This window comes from Botrytis byssoidea (genome assembly GCF_014898295.1).
Source record: "Botrytis byssoidea strain MUCL 94 chromosome Unknown BBYS_042, whole genome shotgun sequence".
NCBI classification, from domain to species: domain Eukaryota; kingdom Fungi; phylum Ascomycota; class Leotiomycetes; order Helotiales; family Sclerotiniaceae; genus Botrytis; species Botrytis byssoidea.
This window is the reverse complement of record NW_024065883.1, coordinates 72406-93131: the sequence shown is the minus strand read 5'-3', so window position 1 is coordinate 93131 and position 20726 is coordinate 72406. Positions and strand designations below refer to the sequence as shown.

The 20726-nt window shown below is 43.8% G+C and overlaps 6 protein-coding genes across 6 annotated transcripts; 2 read left to right on the top strand and 4 right to left on the bottom strand.

Moving 5' to 3' along the window:
- Positions 1–333: 333 nt before the first annotated feature.
- Positions 334–987, bottom strand: EAE97_011811 (uncharacterized protein; the record flags this gene model as incomplete). The annotated part of the gene is made up of 1 exon (XM_038882325.1): positions 334–987. One exon carries the CDS (start codon positions 985–987, stop codon positions 334–336), a length of 654 nt encoding a protein of 217 aa, XP_038726817.1.
- An 865-nt stretch (positions 988–1852) lies between these two features.
- Positions 1853–4657, bottom strand: EAE97_011810 (uncharacterized protein; the record flags this gene model as incomplete). Its single annotated transcript, XM_038882324.1, has 1 exon — positions 1853–4657. One exon carries the CDS (start codon positions 4655–4657, stop codon positions 1853–1855), a length of 2805 nt encoding a protein of 934 aa, XP_038726816.1.
- Positions 4658–5036: 379 nt separating this feature from the next.
- EAE97_011809 (uncharacterized protein) lies at positions 5037–8126 on the top strand (the record flags this gene model as incomplete). Its single annotated transcript, XM_038882323.1, has 4 exons — positions 5037–5054; positions 5133–6741; positions 6797–7977; positions 8040–8126. The coding sequence occupies 4 exons, from the start codon at positions 5037–5039 to the stop codon at positions 8124–8126; spliced, it is 2895 nt and encodes a 964-aa protein (XP_038726815.1).
- Positions 8127–11269: 3143 nt separating this feature from the next.
- Positions 11270–11779, bottom strand: EAE97_011808 (uncharacterized protein; the record flags this gene model as incomplete). The annotated part of the gene is made up of 1 exon (XM_038882322.1): positions 11270–11779. The coding sequence occupies one exon, from the start codon at positions 11777–11779 to the stop codon at positions 11270–11272; it is 510 nt and encodes a 169-aa protein (XP_038726814.1).
- Positions 11780–15013: 3234 nt separating this feature from the next.
- EAE97_011807 (uncharacterized protein) lies at positions 15014–16138 on the bottom strand (the record flags this gene model as incomplete). The annotated part of the gene is made up of 5 exons (XM_038882321.1): positions 15014–15456; positions 15509–15559; positions 15607–15741; positions 15792–15911; positions 15973–16138. The coding sequence occupies 5 exons, from the start codon at positions 16136–16138 to the stop codon at positions 15014–15016; spliced, it is 915 nt and encodes a 304-aa protein (XP_038726813.1).
- A 1344-nt stretch (positions 16139–17482) lies between these two features.
- EAE97_011806 (uncharacterized protein) lies at positions 17483–19129 on the top strand (the record flags this gene model as incomplete). Its single annotated transcript, XM_038882320.1, has 3 exons — positions 17483–17757; positions 17808–17928; positions 17990–19129. The coding sequence occupies 3 exons, from the start codon at positions 17483–17485 to the stop codon at positions 19127–19129; spliced, it is 1536 nt and encodes a 511-aa protein (XP_038726812.1).
- Positions 19130–20726: the final 1597 nt, after the last annotated feature.

Here is a 20726-nt window from a genome sequence, read left to right as displayed (position 1 = left end):
GAGAATTTCAAAACGCAACCACGTAAGATCACGATTGTGCGCACTCATTTAATTAAATGACCTATTGTTATATTGGTAGAATGTGTAAACTACTCGATTAATAGTACCATAGAAACCTCGCATTTCTCTGCGATTCCTGTTTGACAAACATATCCCATACGACTAAACCATTATGCAAAAGCCCAAATAGATTCTCGTGAAATACCACAGAGTGGAAAGCCACACTTTGTTATGGAAAAGAAAAATCCTTCGAAACGACGACACTTATTGCAACCCCGTTTCCAGCATTCTACCCACATCTCCGAATCCCAAACTCCCCCCATCCACGTTCATCTAATCCCCAGTAAGATAAACCCAGATTAACGGACCTTGCCCCGGCAACCCGGTTCTCTTTCTTCCCATCTCCCACCCCAAACTTGCAAGCGTCATCTTCATCCTCTGGCTATTCCCTCCCTTGAAAACCATTCCCTTAGTCCACTTTCCATTCCCCACTTCCTGGACCTCCGTCATCACATTCTTATCCGCATCTTTATTGCTACAACCCAGTTGCTGCATCATATCCTTGATCGTCATGGTAGATGGAACAAAAAACTTACGATGATTAGCCACATCATGTGGATAGAGCGGGGAGTTTGCGAGCCAAGGGGGTGTGGAGCCGGTTATGAAGACATGCACAAGGCAGTGAGAGGGGGGAAAGAGATAATTGTAGCCTGGGGGAAGACCGATACCGTCGAATTGATTCTTGACGTTTATACCGGGCATACCGCTTTTATCGGCAGAAGGAGGCGCGGGATGAGTGCTGGAAAAAGGGTACGGAGGAGCTGCAAAGCCTGGTGGGCCGTAGCCAGTAGAGTAATAATCAGGGTAGCCATAAGGCGATGGTGCGTAGCCCATGGGGAATGGGGAGTTGGGGAATGCCATACCGACGCCTGGGGGAAGAGGACCCGAATCTGGACCGTGGTAGGAGTTGAATGGTATGCCGGCCATTTATTGTTGTAGACTGAAAGAATATGCGACGGGGTTGTGTGAGATTGGCAGTTGATAGATTTGTTGCCTAGGTGGAAAAGGCTGTTGAGGTGGAAATGGTGGAGGTGGTGGTCCCGGGTCTCGACCGTAGTATCTGTTCCAACCACTCAAGAGATCAGATTTTGCTACGAGTTCTTGATAGTAGAAGATCTCGTAACCGGTGATGTCGAAAATTTGTATGCGGAGAAGCTGGACCTGCTGTATATTGTCGAAAGGATCACAAAGGGTTTTGTACGAAACAAGAACCTGCACGTCTTCGTATGAAGATAAAGTTACAAGGTTTGGTTCTTGAGCGGACGCCACGATGGCGGGTTGAACATAAAAATGCCGAAGCTTATGTTCTGGTAGTTGATTGAAAAATGTCTAAAATTTGTAGATATATGAGCGGTAAGGGGTATAAACGGGTGTTGTGGATGGATAGAGAGTGCGTTGTTGAATTGTTTGAGGTTGTCAGAAAGAAGAGCCTTGATTAAATAGACGCTGAAAAGGGGTCAGATTCGGACCAGAAACAACAATGGTCGTGAATGGGGAAAGTGTTTGTGAATCATGAGACACGTTCGATTAAGAAACTTCCCTCTGATGATTCAAAAATAAATTCTACAGCAGAAACAGCAACATACTAAAGCATTACTTAGCAATCAAAGTATGAATCACCAACAAATATCTTGGGTATATTGTTAGATTTTGTGAATGCAGGACTAAGCCTAACCTTGAGGCCCCCTATGTATGATATTGGTACAAAAAGATGCAGTCTTCGCCTATCCTTAATTTTTTTAAAAAGACCAATGAAGTTTGATTGTAATCTTGGAAGAGCCGACTTAATGTTTTATCCACCTGCCACTACCGCAAGACCTTCATATATTTTCCCTTTAACAGCGTAAAAGGAACTCGTTGTGACGCCAACGCTTTCTACTTCGATTCTCCCAGTGCCAGTTTTACGGACAATCACAGATCCGTCAATCAAAAGAGTACCCTCTCCTCTGAGTTCGGCAGTAAGACCAGAAGATTGCATAATTTTTCGCAGATCGGTTAACCTTAAATCACCCACATGCAATGGCTGAGCAACCGATCTTGTTGCCGACGCCATATTCGAAGGTAGGACATCCAAAATTGGCATCTCAACAACAGCCTTTGCTGAATCAAGAGCTGCCTGTGTTGGAGTTTCTTCTGACTCCTCTTTTATCATCTTTTGCTTCTTATTGGCACCTTCTGAGTTGTGTGATTCGCTATCAATATGTGTAGTTTCTAGTCGGCCAGTAAGAGTAACAATTCCTAGTCCCTTGACGTTCTGCCAGCGTAGTTGTTTTACCAAAGAATCAGTGAGTTTGACAGCCCACGCATTGGTGTCTACACTTGCGTCAATAATGACACCAATCTCTGGAGTGTACACATCGATGAGTTTTTCTTTCGTGCTACCAAGAAGCTTTCTACAATCGCTTGCGAGTGCTAATGTCTCTTCTTTCATACCGCCAACTAATATCAACTTCCGAGGTTGGATTAGAGGTATCAACATTTGAAGACTACGTTTGTCGTGAAGTCCAGAGAAGTCGACAAATGCAATTCGAAGATTTATTTTGAGCGTCTTGATTGATATTTCCAGTCTGGATGGTCCAGGAATCTCTTCTTCTACAATATCCATTAGGTCATCCTCTTCTGGAACATCTGCAACTGAGCCCTCCTCATTATTGCCGATCTGTTGTCGTTTCCCCTCATTCGACGCTCGACGTTTACCGGAAGCCGCAACATCATCCCATTTTCTTTTTTTGCCAAGGGTATCTTTCGTATCATATTTTCCAGGTCGCTGTGGCTCCTGACCATCCACCTCGTCTCGTTCTTCAGCCCGTAGAAATTCACCCGGTCTAATAAGTTCTCCGAAATCATCATTTCGCTTCCTCCTAATCGCTATAGGAAACATTTTATCACGGCCTTTCTTCCCTCTCACGTCGAAATCGTGAACGCCTTTCTTCCGAAGAAGAATATTAACGCCAAGATCTTCATCACTCAAGCCAATCTTCTTCCGATTTGCTTGGCCCATGGTTGCGGATATGTTAAGTGCCTTTCCTTGCTGCTCATTCTCAGAGTCATCAGAATCTGACGATGAATCCGATGAAGCATCATCAACAATATCAGCAGAAGCCTCGAGAGCTGTAGCGCCACCCGGTTGAAGAGTGGTCTGCAATTGACGTTGTGTTGCCAACCACTGTTGATAAACAGTCAGATCATTACCCTCTAATGGTATGCGTTTGGGTTCTCTGATTTCAAGATCTCTTCCTCCTCCGTACACCTGTTCCAGCATTCCTCCACTTGAGCTTGGTTCCGAAGTGACTCCATCGCGTCGTTCTTCCCACCATGACCATAAAGTTCTTCCTAGACCTGGAGCTCCACTTATCGGATTCAGTCGCTCTGTTAAAATCAAAAGATTCTTGTCATCATCCGCGATTTTGCATAGGACCTCCTTCGAAAATCCCCATTCAATGGAAGTGTCACTAGCAAGGATGACCTTCCCTACTGATCGTCCTAAATTGTCCGTATCATTCAACATTCGATCAATTTGACCCTTTCGCCCAAGCAATCGAAGGTGTTTGAACTCGAATGGGCCAATGTGTTGTTTTGCTTCCTCTGCATTTCTCCTTTGTTGTCCAGTTCGTTGTTCCTCATGGCCAGGCTGCGCTTCAAACTCCCGAATGATAGCTTCGTCCATCCATTCAAACATACTTCTTGTATATCTCATCGTCATTTCGCTCGTACTCACTGCTAGATAAGGTTTCGCGGATTTGAATGCACTTTCTTCCTCCTGGTTTTCTGTTCTCCAAGCATGCTCTAGAAGATATGCAAGTTCCATCATTCGCGCTCCAGAATCTGTCGGTATAAGGACAATTCCTCCTCTGCTAATTGATGATCTAATCATATCCAATAAAAGTTCATCTCTCTTGGCCCGACCTCCAGGTAAAGCAACTCGTTCTCCTCCTTTACTACTGCATATCAACGCGGTCGGTTTCCGTAATTGTTCAATAACCTCAGCTCCTCCAGCCCCAGCCCCACCCAACCAAGCTGCACCAGCCAAAACATTCTCACGAGCTTGATTCCAGTCCACTGCGTATACTATAGACTCAAGTCCGTGTTGAATATGCCATATCGTGCCTCCTAAACTATGTCCAGCGTTGTAGGCCGTAATTGTTACCCCATTCAGTGGTTGATGAGGCTGTGAATATTTCAAAGGACGAACCAGCGAGAAGTAGTAGTTAATTTCTTCTTTCGTTGGGGATTGAAGGAGGAAAGAGGACGTTGTGGGTATGATGGTTGATGCTAGTGGTGTTGAGCAATATAAGTCTTGTAACAGAGTTCTCCCAAGCGCGATGACAGGATGTGTCGCATAGACAGGTATTCGAGTGAAGAGAGGGAAGTGCTTGCAACAATGTGCGTAAGCTGCGATATGAGGAACGGTCGCATGAGTAAGTAAGATAAGTGAAAGCGTAGGGATTTGTTTCTCCAGCTCCCTCAACTTTTCCACGTCGAAAGTTTCATCCCATCCTACATCAATCAGCACCTTGATCCCTCCATCAAGCTCAAGTAATGATTGCGACGCCGATGATTCGGATTGCGCTCCCTGTAAGGAACAAAAGGTAAACATTGCTATCGCATTCTGTGATGAATACAAAAGAGAAAAGGAATACGATGTATTTGACTCAAGGTTGACGATAATAAAGAGCAATGCAAGGCTATCTTGAAAGGCTGTAGCCGCGACCTAGTGCCCAATAATGTGATAACACGCTAAAAATTTAAGGTTTAGGCCTGGTCCGAAATTACTGGGTACATAAGGCAAGGTAGCCTTAAGGAAGTCGTGGGCGGAATTTATATCCTCAATTCCATCCAGTTAATACCTTGGCTTGTATTTCAATGTTTTTTGCCAGTTCTTCCTGTTAATGACATTTGTCGTCGCGGACTTTCTACTATTGCAAATTCATATAATATTATAATATCTTGCAGCTATCTGAATCTTCGACAGACAAATGGCGCAACCTCCCTTTGTAAGGCAATCTGTTCTATTTTCAGGTCTTCTAGGGATCGTTTCCTGCTTCTGTCCATGAGCTGATCATGATTTATAGCAACAGCAGTCTTCTTATGGGGGCCAGCCTCTCTACCAAGGTCAGGGAAATCCCATGATGCTTCCCACAGACCCAAACGATCTCGGCATGGAGAATTTACAGATATCGAATCAACAACCAGCTCCTAGGAAAAAGAAGAAGGATAGGCACGCATATCATGTTGTCGAAGCTCAAGGCTCTTCGCAAGCATTTAATGGGATGCCACAGGGCGGCGTTCCTCCTTCAGCTTATCTCAATGCCGACCCTTCATCAATGCCGTCTCCAGGCGGCCAGTTCCTTAATTCGCCCATTACACCTCAAATGTCCCAGTTTCCTGCCCCTGTGAATGCGCCGTTCAATACTGCGAATCCTGCCACGCTTAATGAATATGCTGCTGCGACTGGACCCGGGGACAGTTTCTCTGCTAATGTGCAGACTTCGGCGCAAGGCCGAGTGGATCCAGATCAAATTCCAAGTGTACCTCGATCGAGAGATGCGATAGCGCAGTATTATCTGAAGAACGTATACCCAACATTTGAGCATCATCTTCCCCCAGCGGCCACAGTGCCGTTTGTTGCTTATGACCAAGGAAACGCTTCGCCGAAGTTTGCACGTTTGACAATGAACAACATTCCATCCACGGCAGATGCGTTACATTCAACTGGATTGCCACTTGGTCTTCTCTTACAACCATTAGCCCCATTGCAGCCAGGGGAGCTCGAGATACCGGTTTTGGACTTTGGAGAAACGGGCCCCCCTAGATGTCATCGATGCCGTGCATACATCAACCCATTTATGGTATTCAGATCTGGGGGTAACAAGTTTGTGTGCAATATGTGCAACTATGCAAACGATGTACCCCCGGAATACTTCAGTGCGATTACACCACAAGGGGCTAGAGTTGATAGGGAACAGAGGCCCGAGTTGATGCGAGGTACTGTGGAGTTCTTGGTTCCGAAAGAATACTGGTCGCAAGAGCCGGTGGGTTTGAGATGGATTTTCTTGATCGACGTAGGCCAAGAAGCGCTAAACAAAGGATTCTTGGAAGGATTCTGTGAAGGCATTCTGGCAGCTTTGTATGGGGGTGATGATTCAATTGAAGAGGATGGATCTTCGAAACGCAGAATTCCCGTAGGATCAAAGGTCGGATTCGTAACCTTCGACAAGGATATTCACTTTTATAACATGAATCCTGCACTAGATCAAGCTCAGATGTTGATCATGCCGGATATTGAGGACCCATTTGTTCCCCTTAGTGATGGACTTTTCGTGGATCCGTATGAAGCAAAGTCCAACATTACATCTTTACTGAGTCAGCTCCCACAAATATTCTCTCAAGTCAAGAATCCCGAGCCGGCGTTACTTCCTACTATCAATGCAGCCATGGCAGCTCTTGAGAAGACTGGAGGAAAGATTGTGTGTTCTCTGTCGGCTCTTCCAACCTGGGGGCCTGGTAGGCTGTTCCTCCGTGATGATGGGAAACAGCATGGCGGAGAACAAGACAAAAAGCTCTTTACAACTGAACACCCTGGCTGGAGGAAAGCAGCGGATAAGATGGTTGCAACTGGAGTTGGTATTGACTTATTCCTTGCTGCTCCTGGTGGTGGTTATCTTGACATTGCAACAATCGGTAAATATCTCCAAAGTTATATCCTAATTACTAGAATTACTAACCCCGTTCTTAGGTCATGTTGCTGCTGCCACTGGAGGAGAAACATTCTACTACCCCAACTTCGTCTCTCCAAGAGATAATGAGAAATTGTCGCATGAAGTTGTGCGCTCCGTTACACGTGAGACTGGATATCAAGCGCTGATGAAGGTCCGATGTTCCAATGGCTTGCAAATCTCTTCATACCATGGCAATTTCATCCAACATACCTTTGGAGCTGATATTGAATTTGGCGTTATTGATGCAGATAAAGCTATGGGAGTCTTATTCAGCTATGACGGAAAGCTAGATTCCAAGTTGGATGCACACTTTCAAAGTGCTCTACTCTATACTACAGCTAGTGGTGAGCGAAGAGTCAGGTGCTCAAATGTTATCGCTAGCGTGAGCGATCAAGCTAAGGATTGTATGAACTTTGTGGATCAAGATGCTATTTATGCGTTGATTGCCAAAGAGGCAGCATCGAAAATGCTTGCACATTCATTAAAGGAAATTCGAGGCGCCCTGTCGGAGAAAAATGTTGATATCTTGGCAGGATATCGTAAGAATTTTTCGGGATCTCATCCTCCAGGTCAATTAGTTCTACCAGAGCACCTCAAAGAATTCAGTATGTACATTCTGGGTCTTGTCAAATCTCGCGCTTTCAAAGGCGGACAAGAACCTTCCGACCGCCGAGTTCACGACGCGCGTATGATCAAAAGTATGGGTGCTCTAGAGCTTTCTTTATACCTTTATCCTCGCATGATCCCAATCCATAACCTCGCCCCGGAAGATGGATTTGCAAATGAAGACGGTCACCTCAGAATGCCACCCTCAGTACGGGCTTCTTTCGCCAGAGTTGAAGAGGGTGGGGTATACCTTGTGGACAATGGACAGAATTGCTACTTATGGATGCACGGCCAAACTTCACCTAATCTTATCATCGATTTGTTTGGCGAAGACAAAGATACCCTCAAGGCATTGGATCCATATCTCTCATCTCTACCTGTGCTTCAGACTCATCTCAGCGCTCAAGTACGGAACATACTAGAATATCTGAAGACAATGCGTGGAGCGAAAGCTCTGACAATTCAACTTGCAAGACAAGGTCTTGACGGTGCAGAATATGAATTTGCCCGACTATTGGTGGAAGATAGAAACAATGAGGCCCAGAGCTATGTGGATTGGTTGGTTCACCTGCATCGGCATGTACAACTGGAGGTAAGCCATCTCTTTCCCAAGCAAGACTGGAACGTTAATGCTAACATTATCTGCGGAAATAGTTAACCGGCCAAAGAAAAAAGGATGATAGCGGGGATAACTCTTCAATAGCGTCGAATTTTACAGGTTTGAGACCTCCCTACTGGTAAATTCATGATGTTTTGATGGATGAAGAAAAGTGTACGGCGTAGTTCAAGCCCGAGAAGAAAATAGGAAATTTCGGAGTCGGATTTCGGTAGGGGAGGAAATGGAACTGTGGTGTGACAGTATTTTTGATTAGCGTGCATAAAAATCAGTCAACATTTAAAATCCAAATCTCGGTCCCGACTCATTCCCATATCTCTTCAAACAATCTCGGCTTCGCCTTGCTGAACTCGGTCACCACTTAGTATGGATACAGTCCCTTTCATGATTGGCCAGACCAAGAGTTCATTCATTGATTTTGTTAATCACTACTTCGTATGAAATCGAGAAATCTGCGAAGATAATTCTGCAAATATGCGCGTCGTCCCAGTCTTGTTTATCCATCTTTTTCGTAAATAGACGCTGACCCGCCGGGTAATATTTACCCAGTGTGCCGAGCCCAGGGCCTTGTTGGTGGCTAATTAGTACCATATTATGTTCTAAGCAAGTGTGTGCATGAATTGACTGAAGTATTTTTTATTTTTTATCAATATTTTTCCTTGTCAATTCCTATTCTACATGTCCTGTTTTCCGTTCGTATATCCCTTTGCATCTCCAAGGGAGTATTCTGATGGTGCCATTGTTGACACAAGTGTGGTACTGACTAGGGAATGCAACTCTATTTATGCTTATGTACGGCGTCGGCACTTTACACCATACGGCTAAAGTGATGCTTGCTGAAACGCACGAATCCATGTTCTCTTAACCTCGCTTGCTAAACTCTGGACGTAAATGGTAGAGAATTGGAGCAAAAGAGTATATGATATGGATGGTACAAGGAAGAAGGACCGAAGTGACGAACTGTCGGGAAGGAGATAGTGGTTGTTATGCAGAGCGTATATGTGCAGAAAACGGTTTCGAGAGAAGTGTTTACATATGGAGTTGAGACTAGGCGGGCTGAAGATTTTATTTCAAATAATATTGTTGGCAAAGCGTTTATTTTGATAGTCATGCGTTTGAGTGGGCGCGGATGGGTATCCGGTGGCGGTTTGGATGTTGGGGTTTTGGATTATGGTGGTCTGCATTGGCGAGGAGCCAAGTAGTCTTCGGATGGTAGGATTTGCAGAGTAAGGAGCTCCCCCATTGTCTAATCTTAGATTCAAAACATTTTCACATTTTGGGAAGAATAATCTCAATAATAGAGGAAGAGAATTCCTGATTTTTTTCATTCGTCCACTGAATGTGTGGGTGTGGAGGGATGCTGTGCGACAGATATCTGTCTCTAGGAGAAAGTAGAATATTTTTATTGGTGGATTTTTAAAGCACATCTGGGGTTCTTTTTTTATGTAACATCTCGCTTGAATATGCAGTGAAGCTGGTGGTCTCTATTTAGATGCATTGTATTTGCTCTACGTTATTTTCGCGGCGACTTTTCTACGGTAAGAAGGCAGGTATCTCTGATGAGGCTTCGTCGCAGCTCTTATGTGGCGTCGTTAATTTACTGTCTGATATCTAGCTTCTCACGTGTTTCATTTTCATTTGGTCACAGGTTTTGCAGATGGATCATGGCTTTTTTGGGTTAGATGCTTTTATTTCTTTGTTCTCGCTATAACTTCTTGCTACAGAAAAGTTAATGTCGAAACAACTTTAAGAATATACTCAACAATAACTAGTATTCCATTGTTGGGGTGAGAAGTCAGTAGCTTCTCACCTGATATCAACACACAATGGGTTGCGTCAAATACTCAAGACACTCACACTCGACCAAGGCTAGCACAGTTCTTGCATCTGAACCCGAACAGACGCTCGATGACTGGCTCTGGGGCTTCTATTTTCATGAAACAACACCAAGTGGCCCTGAGTCTTTCGAGTAGAGGACGCTCATCCTCGATTCTACATCCGCAGGTAAAGATAGAAATTCCGTGCGGGATTACCTCGTCTTTGACTGGTGCGTTTTCTGGCTTAGGCTTGATGAGCTTAGTCGGCATGTAGAATTATTGTATGATGTTGGTCTTATTAGTTGTGCGGAAGGGTAGCTAGGGTTAACAAGTGAATAGGGAGGGGTATAAGTGGGTGAGACTTGTCGTTGTTTAAGGATCGTTCAAAATTAATCTCAGAAGAGAAGAGGGAGGCGTGTTTCTGCCGCACGGGTATGAGGCGAGGGCATCCCTCTTTCTTGTTCCATTTCTATCTCGGAGGCAGCCAGCCGGAGGATTCCCTTCTCTCGTGTCCAATAACTTCTTCTTAATGCAGCTACTGTCTATATCGAGAGACCATCTGAGACCAATACAAAAAGTCTCTTTGTTTCAACAAGTAGAGAGTAAGACATACTCCCCAACCAAACTTGGGGATACCTCATCTTGGAAGTTGTAGAGACCTATGGTGTGAGCGACGATGCAGATAAGAATGTACTCTGTAGTTCTCCAGCGTTCTCCAGCTACCTCACTTCAATAGTCGGCCCAACCACAATGAAGCTTAACAAAAAGGGGATAATCCACCAGACCAAAAAGCCGCGCAAAAACATACAACAGTGGGGATTCGCTGGTGGTCACCCACCCAACTACTAATCCACCGATCTGAAGCTTGTGTATGGCAGAGCGGACGGGATGCCCAATTCTCTTCAGTCTATGGTCGTATGTGGCAGGTCCTGTTTTGTCTAAAAATATATTCATTGTCAGACACAGTGAGAGATGAGTGGTGAGTCGAACACCTCACGAAATTTGAGAAATTAAATAGCATACAAGTCTGGCATTGGAAGATTACTTGAATTTAGATTTTGATTAGAATTTTGAAAAGCGCCAGTGTTAAAAGGTAAAAGGTATATCAAGTAGATATTACAATTTTGGCGTTCGACTTCTCTTTTTCAATTGCAAGGTCTATTTTTCTACTCGCGAAATTAGGCGATGCGTGGTGCATCACATGAGAGGTAATATTCACTGTATAGATTTGGTGTTGAGTTGCTGTTGGATTTCTGGATGGCTGATTACATTTGCATATGGTACAGTGGACGGTTTTTCAAATGGAGGAATCAAATATCATTTAAAGGGTGAAAGTGTTTTGGTGAAATGTTTGGGATTTTTGGTGTTGATAATGACGGAACAAAAGAAACTAATCAATTCTCAGCTCCACTGAATCGCACTTCTTTTTTTTCGCCAAAAGAAAAGTGTCGTCATTGCTTGGCCTCACCTCGTGTATCCACTGCTTCCGCCTTCAAAAAATCGCATGAAACATCCGCTTGAGCTTGTCCGTGAAGCCATCCCCGATGAGTCTTCAAGCATGCCACCTCAATTGTAACTCGCTCTTCTCCCTGAGGAATGTGCGAATTCAAGATTGTGAAAGGCTGAAGAATTGTCGGTCGAATCATACGTCCATTGCGAAAGGTCGGGACTCCTTTGGATTGGAAATGGATTTGGAAATCGACAGGGTTGCTGTCGGACTCATGTACTCGCCTGGTGCTTTCGAGAGCGCAAGAGAGTTTGAGTATGGCTGGATGTGAGGCGGGCAAGACATGACAGTTGAGGTCGAGAATGAAGTGGTGGGGCTTCAATTCGGCACCGACATCGTGGTGGTAGAAGGTGAAGATGTCGTGGGTTCGGTCGTGTTGCTCCTGGGCGGTGATCGCTGCCGCGAGGCTGGCGATTCCGAGAAAGAGGAAGATTTTCATGAAAAAGGATTTCATGATTGTGATCTTTGGGTTGGGACTTCTGAAATTCGCTTTGATTGTGAAGTTCAAGGATTTTAATTTTCAGATTCAGGTTTTGGTGTTTCTGATTGCTGTGAATTCAGGAATTCTGATGAGAAAAATAGAAAGGATAGGAACAGAAGGAAACATGGGTTTATATAGATGGGAAAAGTAGTTTGTTTTGAACTTGTTCACCAATTTGTATGTGATCTAGGTGCACTAAATAGAGAGCTTAGAACGACGGCAAATTTTTAACGCAGTCTCTACTTTACTATTTAGAATTTGATCTCCAGGCGTGTATGCGCACCCTTTGCTTCCGACGGAGAGATGTGTTCTTCGACAGTCTGGAGGTTGTTCCTGCACTGTTCAGTTGCCCCCCTTGCCATTCATAGTGACTTCATGACCACATGAGTTGGAGTTCCGATCATTTTCCAAGGACTACTCATATTATGATCTACGATATGGTTTTGTGATCCCTTCCTGTCCATTCCTTGCAACTGGGGCCATCTATCGCCAGTTATTCATGGAATCTCATGCTCCATATCCTATCATCGTCTTATGAATGGATCTTCGCTTGTTGGCATTCGATTTTTTGTTGGTATACTGGTGCATTTGGAACAGCATACCGGTATCTGTTTAACTTCCGGTACGAATAATTTCAAGGCCGGATTCGGAGGAACGAAGCGCACACTAGTCCGACTTTTGCACGTGATGCAATATCTAATTTCGAGAAGGCACATATCTTATATGGTGACCAAGATTTGAGACGGAGAAGAATAGATGCAAGTTGCTTGTTAATCGAAAAAGCTCTGGGAAGAATTTGAAGGCTATGGGAAAGCATGCTAAGAATCGTGCTCCTTTTCTAGTTCATTAGATCACAAAAGAATATCACACATTCTCAAGGAAAGGGGGTTCTAGAATCTAACGAAGGCAATAGAGTTATCTCCATTACACGTGCCTCTGATGTTCATTGTTTTGAGATAATCTAGAAACCGGCATTCCCACCCGGACATCGATATCTCTTTCTTCGCTTGCAAGTGAGTTTGTTTTAGAAATAGAGAACAATGAAAAGGCTTTTTAATCAAAGAAAACAAGTCTGAGACAATAGCATAGTTTGATACACGAACAAAGAACATTGTCAAAGCAGTTGCGTGAAGAATCATTTGGACACGGCTTGTGCTCTACAAATCATAAAAATTTCCAGATTGTAGACCCCTTCCTTTTCGAACCCATCCAAGCGATACATTGCAAACGATATCGCCACTTTCAGCACTAAGAAAGGCATGATAAGAAAAAAAAAGAGCAAAAATATAGCAAGAGCAAATGTATACCTACGTGCAAACTGTCTACCCACAATGTAGCCACATTGTCGGGTACTTTTGGGAGGAGAAATGTCCGCGACACGACCAACATCATATTCAAGAATACAAAGAGAGCAAACATACAAGATACTTTGACCGGGAAGATTGTGTACCACAGAAGTCGCCCGAAAGATTAAGCCCGAGTCGGCACCACCATGGCCATGACTGGCATTTGAGGCTGGCATAGAGACTCGGGCCGAGCTTTTGTGACATCGGAAGATGAAATTCTAGGTTATAGATCAGATTAGTCAGATCGGTTGCCGAATTTGGAGCTAAACCTGGAGTGTTGATTTTGAGGCTAGAGCTCCTGAAGTGGCTCGATGGACTGAGAAAACAGAATTGGGTGTTCGATTGAGAGCCCACAATCAATTGAAATTTATTTTAGACTTCTAAGAAATACCCAGCGTCATATGTGATCACAAAATGTGACATGTCTCTCCTTGATTCAAGTTTCCAGGAACGGTAATATTGGGGGCCGAATGGATGTACCCCCTCGTTTGCTGTGCCAGCCAGTGCTTCTCGAGATCATGCCACAACAATATTCTCTCATGCTGCACAGCATTTCCGATCCGTCATATTATGCAGCTGTGATAGAAAACTCCTAAGTCAAGATCCGGAAAAAGATTGATCGTGATACCAATACCAATAAATATTCTCCTAGCGGCGTACCGACCAGAACAATCATTTCACATGATCATATTCGTCCCACGGTCCCACCTCAACGCATTTTCCCAAATATATCTCTGACATCGTATCTCCATCAATATCACCTCTCCACATTTTCTCAACCTTTTGTGATACAGGTACAGAGATTTCGATTGCCGATATCTCGCGTGTAACACTGCACTTGCGGCCCGCAGCGTTGACATCTCTTTTCAGATCCGATCAAATCTCCTCCACGATTCGAGCGTTCTTCTTCCAGAACGGTGTCGTGTAACGTAGGGAACATACATACAAATTGACTAAAGCAATACGGATAACAGTAACGCAATGCAGGATCCGCCGATTTGGTCGAGCGTCGTTGCACATTGCAAGGAGAGACAAAGTAGAGGGCCCAAGAAATAGGCTCGGCCGTGTCTGGACGTCGTACTAGATCTGGGGAGTTTTATTGTTGGGGGCGGAATCGTGCGGGAGGTTGCATATTTGGTTGGGGTTGGAGCCACATATGTCATATCGATGTGATACTATCATTGCGTTGCGTGCCGCAAAACAATGTACTTGAGCTTTCTGGTGGGTGGATATCTTCTTTTAAGGAAGGCGCAGGAAATTTCCGTTTGACGCATGCTGTGACCACGATGTGATATCTGTGAACGGAGAATTATTAGGCTTTGGGAATTAGGAGCTGATAAAAAAAGACTGAAATTGGATATCCCGCATGAATAATGATTCAAAGAGTAATTGAAGATAGACCGGAGATATTTCCGTGTCCGTCAACTCAACATTAGGCGAAGTTGTTCAACGATGATCAGTCTGGTCTCTCCAAGGAAGTTACATTTCAAGCCATGGGATTCAGTTGGTCCTCCTTGGAGGAAGTAGTCGGCGGATAAAATTCCATGTAGTCCACAACTTCGGGAGCTTTCCTCAGCTATTTGTCTCACCTTCCAATTTATCCATGTATAGTAATCAGGTATTTTCAGGAACAGGTAACAAGAACCATTCGTGAGTATAATGTCTCGCAATTGAATAGCTGACTACAGAAGAAATGACAAAGTAGTCCCAACATTTTCCCACCGCTCTTAAGCCAGGCCTGAATTTTGTATTCCCTGTCGCGTCACAAACGCCACTATGTAATACACCCATACCTGCATCGTGACAGCTGTTACCCTTTGCACCACCTAGAACGCCAAGAAAACATCACCGTTGAAATTTTTCAAGCCTTGAACGCGCCATGGAGATTTGCTGGCTTGAACGTCTGCCTGAAAATTTCGAGTTCGTGAGTGAAACAAGTTTTGCTACTTGAGCTTGATGACTTTGAACTTTTTGACGGGGAACTTGGACTGCTGGAGCTGGAGCCCCCGGGACCTTCACATGGCTCAAAGGCAAAGATGATGGCCGAAAACTGCTGATTGAACTCGTTATCGCGAACGAGCAGCTCACGCCAGATGTTCGCAACTTCTTCTGGAGGATTCTTGAAACCTGGGCCAAGCCCATACGTTCCGATTACAATCTTATCATAACCGTAGAAAATTGCAATCCGCAAGGCGGTCTTAATGGAAGCTTTCATCAATTCCCGTTCCGTTTTAAAAGAGTACTTTTTGCCTGAGCTATCAAGCTTAGGTCGCTTGACGGTAGGGACAGAAATTATGGGCAGTGCTGAGATCCTTGTTAACACTTGTAGTTCAGAGTTGATGCTTTGAAAACTCACATTTGTATTCTGACCACGGCTCATACTTTTCTGGTCCATTGCGGAAAACAACTTCGGCCTGTTAGGCAAAATATCACACTTGAGTCTAGTCAACTTACCAACGTTCTGAGAAATAATACCAGCTCGTTCGGGAATAGGGTAATTATTCGAGGTGATGTTATCTGATGCTGGTGTCGTTAAGCAAGTATATAGAGTGCTTCGTCTGGCTAAGCATTCTTCCGGTTGCATAACGCCTGAGGAAATGAGTTAGAGTGAGATAGGTACCCGGTAAGAAAGAGCATACCAGCTTCCCAGTCACCACCTGGTCTTCTTTCATGTGCCGGCATAATGACTGGAATGGGTTGATCATTCTCGCTGGCTGTCCATTCAAGAGCTAGATCCACGGGATCTCGTTCCATAAAAGCTTTGAAACGTTAGCCAATAAATCTTAGTCTAAAATTTTCCCAACGCCCTAGAATACCTACCGAATGTGTACTGTCTTGATTCTCTTATTGGCTGGTCTCGTAAAGAATCCGAATGGCATAAATACGAAGTAGTTGGCCACTGCGGACATGCACTGCGTATGTAAGGGACATAAGTTTTCTTCGCCTCAGCAGCGATCTCTGAAGGCTTTGGCTTTGAGGGGGGCATGTTGAAATTGTAGGCGGAATAAAAGGATAAGAATCTAGATAGAACGAGAAATTGATTCAAGCAAAGCGGCGGATTAAAAAAAATGGGTATATATCAAAGCAAGTTCTTGAATTAGAAGCTATAGTAGATGCGATTCACCGCGATAATCGACAGCAAGACGAAGGGCATGGCTTAAGTATATATAAACGAAGGGATACAAGAGATGTGGTTCAAAAAAAAGTAAATGTTGCGAGCGCGATCTAGTCCACATTCCTGATGCACGATCTCGATCACAGACCTGTAGCTGATAGATTCCCGGAACTTTTGTCAGTCAAGAAAAGGCATATTGATGATTGATTTTTTGGGCCCAGACTCTTTGAGTCAAGATCATTTCCACCGAGCTGAAGACATATCGACAGTGAATTGGAGGCGGATGATATGGGTTGCAGCTTCCGAGTCCTTGCTACCAAGTGACAAAAAGTATGCATGTTACCGGAGACCAACCCAGAGATCTTTTGATCAAATCCTGTAGGTTACATAAGATTCGCGAGAAACAGACCTGTCAACTATCGTCATTCTCCAATGAGAATAGGTAAGGGCAGATGAGAAACAATATTAGTCCGTGCATATTCGAACTGGTTCAAATGATAACGGGTATAGACAGTAATAATGGGATACCGGTACTGTATAACATTATACAGATAGGGGTACATTCCAGAAATCGGTGTGTAAGGGAGGCAAGCTTTCGTCAATTAGTATACTGTGGCAGAGGCATCATTGATGTAGAAGCCTGTTTATACAATTCATTTGGGAGAGATTCGAGGGATGATAAAAAAGAATAAACAAATGGTGTGAGAAAGCAATATGAAAAATTTTCTCCGAATTTTGAATTGCTTTTGGCGACGCCCAGACTCGTAATGCTGTGAGCCCCTGACGAGGATTCGAAGGTTAGAGTTTCCATATCTCGATATATAGATATACTTAGATCACAGCCCCATAATCTGTCTAATTAGAACTTACAATGTGGGCATTTTTACACGATTGAGTTTGTTGATTGATCGTGAACCAGATCTGATGGAAAGTTTGAAATGCTTAGCCAACGGCTCGGGTCGTTTCGGTTCGGCAATGCTATACCTTATTCCTTGGAACCGCATTTGGCGCGCGTCTACGGTAACCCTCATTTACCACTATGTCTTCTAATATCAGATAGGTGCTCGAAGAAAAGTATAAACACCAAAAAGAATGTATGATTGATACGGCATCAAAACCAAAGACAACCACAATTATCCCGTTTGGAGGACTTTGAAATTAATCTTGTCGATCCTGCCAAGTCGGCTGCTTCTCTGAAATATCGAATAAGAAACAATGGCACAACCCCGCTTTTTGTCAAAATCAAAATATGTCGCACGATCTTTCATTCAATTAAGGAGCTTCAGTATTTCTTATCCTACTAGATCTTCTCAATTATCTGTTGCGAAATTGCTTGGAACTGCTCCCGAAAATGTAGATGAGGTTAAAGTCAATGTCAATGGTTTTATTCGTTCAATTAGGAACCAAAAAAAGATATCGTTTGCTTCAATTGGCGATGGCTCAAGTGTGCAACCGTTACAAGCTCTTCTTGCTCCGCAACAAGCTGAAAGGTCTGATAACCATACAAATAAGTTCTCTTCCACTCCTAATCGTACGATAGACTCTCGACCGGTACAGCTGTACGCCTCACCGGATACTGGAAACCTTCCCCGAACCAGAAGGCACAAAGCAATGAATTACATGTGCTTGAAGTAAATGTTTTAGGTGCCGCGGATCCCGCCGTATGTAAGGCTTGGATGCAATACGTTTTCATTGATGATCACTACTGATCCGGATTGGCAGACATTTCCACTACAGAACAAATACCACACGCCTGAATACCTCCGCACCATCCCTCATTTGCGGACGCGAACGCCCTTCAATTCAGCATTACTTCGATTCCGATCGCAAAGCATAGCTTCTCTGACACAATTCTTTACTGAACAGGATTACGTCCAAACACATCCTCCTATAATTACATCTTCAGATTGTGAAGGCGCGGGGGAAGTTTTTGAAGTCGGTAGCGCGCACAAAGGACCAGTTGGGAAAGGTGATGATGGAACATTCTTCAGATCGCCAAAATACTTGACTGTTTCGAGTCAACTCCACTTGGAGGCTTTGGCCCAATCAGTAGGAAAAGTATGGACATTATCTCCTACATTTCGAGCCGAGAAAAGTGATACGCCACGACATTTGAGCGAGTTCTACATGTTGGAAGCAGAGTGCAGTTTCGTTGAAAAAATGGATGAAATTATGGATCTTGTGGAAAACATGCTGAGACATTTGACATCGAACCTATATTCTACCCAAGTAGGGAGAGAAATACTGGAATTGAAGCGGAGCGGAGATGAGGAGAAAGATACAATAAGCAGAAGAAATGAATTGACCCGAAGATGGGAAGGAATGATGAAGGGGCCTTGGCCGCGGATCACTTATGCGCAAGCAATCGAAGAACTTGAAAATAGTGGCCAAACTTTCGAACATCCTCCTGCCTGGGGTTCAGGTCTTCAAGCTGAACACGAGCGATATATCGCCAATAACGTCGGACTTGGATCGCCTGTTTTCGTAACAGACTATCCAAAAAGCATCAAACCATTTTATATGCTACCTTCAGAAAATTCACGTGCAGGAGGAATGCAGGAGACTGTCCAGTGTTTTGATCTTCTAGTTCCAGAGACATGTGAAATTGTAGGTGGATCTATGCGTGAGTATAGATTACCAGAACTCATCTCTGCAATGCGAGCGAATGGTATATTACGGGGTGATCCAGGGGAAGAAGAATTTGGTTCCTTGAAATGGTACACAGAACTGAGACGATGGGGAAGTGTACCTCATGGAGGGTTCGGCTTGGGGTTCGATAGGTTGTTAGGGTATCTTTCTGGTGTCCAAAACATCAGAGAAATAGTTGCATTTCCAAGGTGGGTTGGGAGATGTGATTGCTGAAATGATCAACATGGCGCAGAGTGGTTTCAAGGCGAGGTTCAGTAACCCCGAGATAGCTTTACCATGAGGCTTTCTTAGGGAAGCCCGATCGACACCATTGTAGTGGGTATCGTGAGAATAGAAAGATTTATGACATGAGATCACTAATTCATGCAGCGACAATCTCTTGAAAACAGGAAAATGCCTCGCCGTAGGCAATCCGCGAGGCAAGAATTATTACAATTCAGTGCATCTTTTCACTCAATCCAATACACTCTAGTCACTCTAGTGAAAATGTCATCGTTGGATGATGCTTGCTTACGTCAACTTCAGCATCATCGCTACAAATTCAGCTTCGCCTCCTTACGAAATTTTGTATGACCTTGTTTGCTCACCGCCATCCTCTCCACTACCTAGCCTTCAGCCAACTAATCAACCAACCATCAACCGCTGTTTTTTCTCTCTTAAATGATACAGATTGAAAGCGCATGACTAAGATGTCATTTTAGAATACTTCCCACATAACTGGAAACTTACCGCAAATCATCACCGAAACCATAATTGCGAACTTGTGCCCCCAAAATACAATAGAGTGCATCTAACTCCAGGTGGTGCACATCCGAATCTTCAACAAGATTCATTCTGATTCCCGCCCTCATTCGCATGTGCATGCCCCTTGCACCCAGCTCGAGCTTTCGGCGGGCCGCGGAAATGATAAATGATTATTTATTCACATGTCATTTAAATTTGACAAATCGATTGCAGAAGGTATTGTTCTCATTTTAGAGTACAGTAGGTGTCCGCATAAAGTTTGCCGGCTGTGTCAAGTTTAAATTTACGGTTAAAGGAACAGGTGGATCAGTTTGGCCGGTTTCTCTATACCTGGTTGTTTAAAGATCCCAGAAGTAAGGATTTGTTTTAATGTCTGAGTTCATTTACTGGATATTAGTGTTGCTGTTTGTTTTTGTTCTTTGTTTTTTTGTTTTTTTTACATTAAATACTCTTCCTTATTTTCATGCCAACGATAAAAGCGCTAAAAAATGGTTTGGGAATTGAAGAGGGCGTGAATATTCTGGTTGAAGTGTGCAGCACTGCATTCATAACAGTTGGTGATTGTGTACTGCACGAGTAGCATCCAGCATATCGCCACACCGAAGAAAAAGTTCTCACGCAATCTACAATCACCGATACCTCTCGAATTCAAGATATCCGTCCATCAGATTCTAAATCCCCTTACTTCAGTAATTAACGAATATCACGCCGGTACATGAGATGAAGCTTACTTTCCGATCGTCAAGACTACCTAAGCATATGTTAAGATAATGGAATTCCGGAAATCCAACTGAATACCAACAACACAGGGAATAGGGTAACTTCCTATAGGCAGCCAAGATCCGAGATGTGAAAGGATCCATCGATAGATATATCAGATGTGATGAAGATACGGAAGAACCGGAGAATTTACCCAGTTTGGGTTGCTAGAATATGCGATTAACAACTTCTTCAAGTATAGCCTCGATAGTTTCAAAAGTATAAAATTCGAAAGAGCATGTTGTTTCAATTTATCCATCAGCCTTAGACAAGCGCCGAAGCGCAATCTGGAACATAAATTGATGAT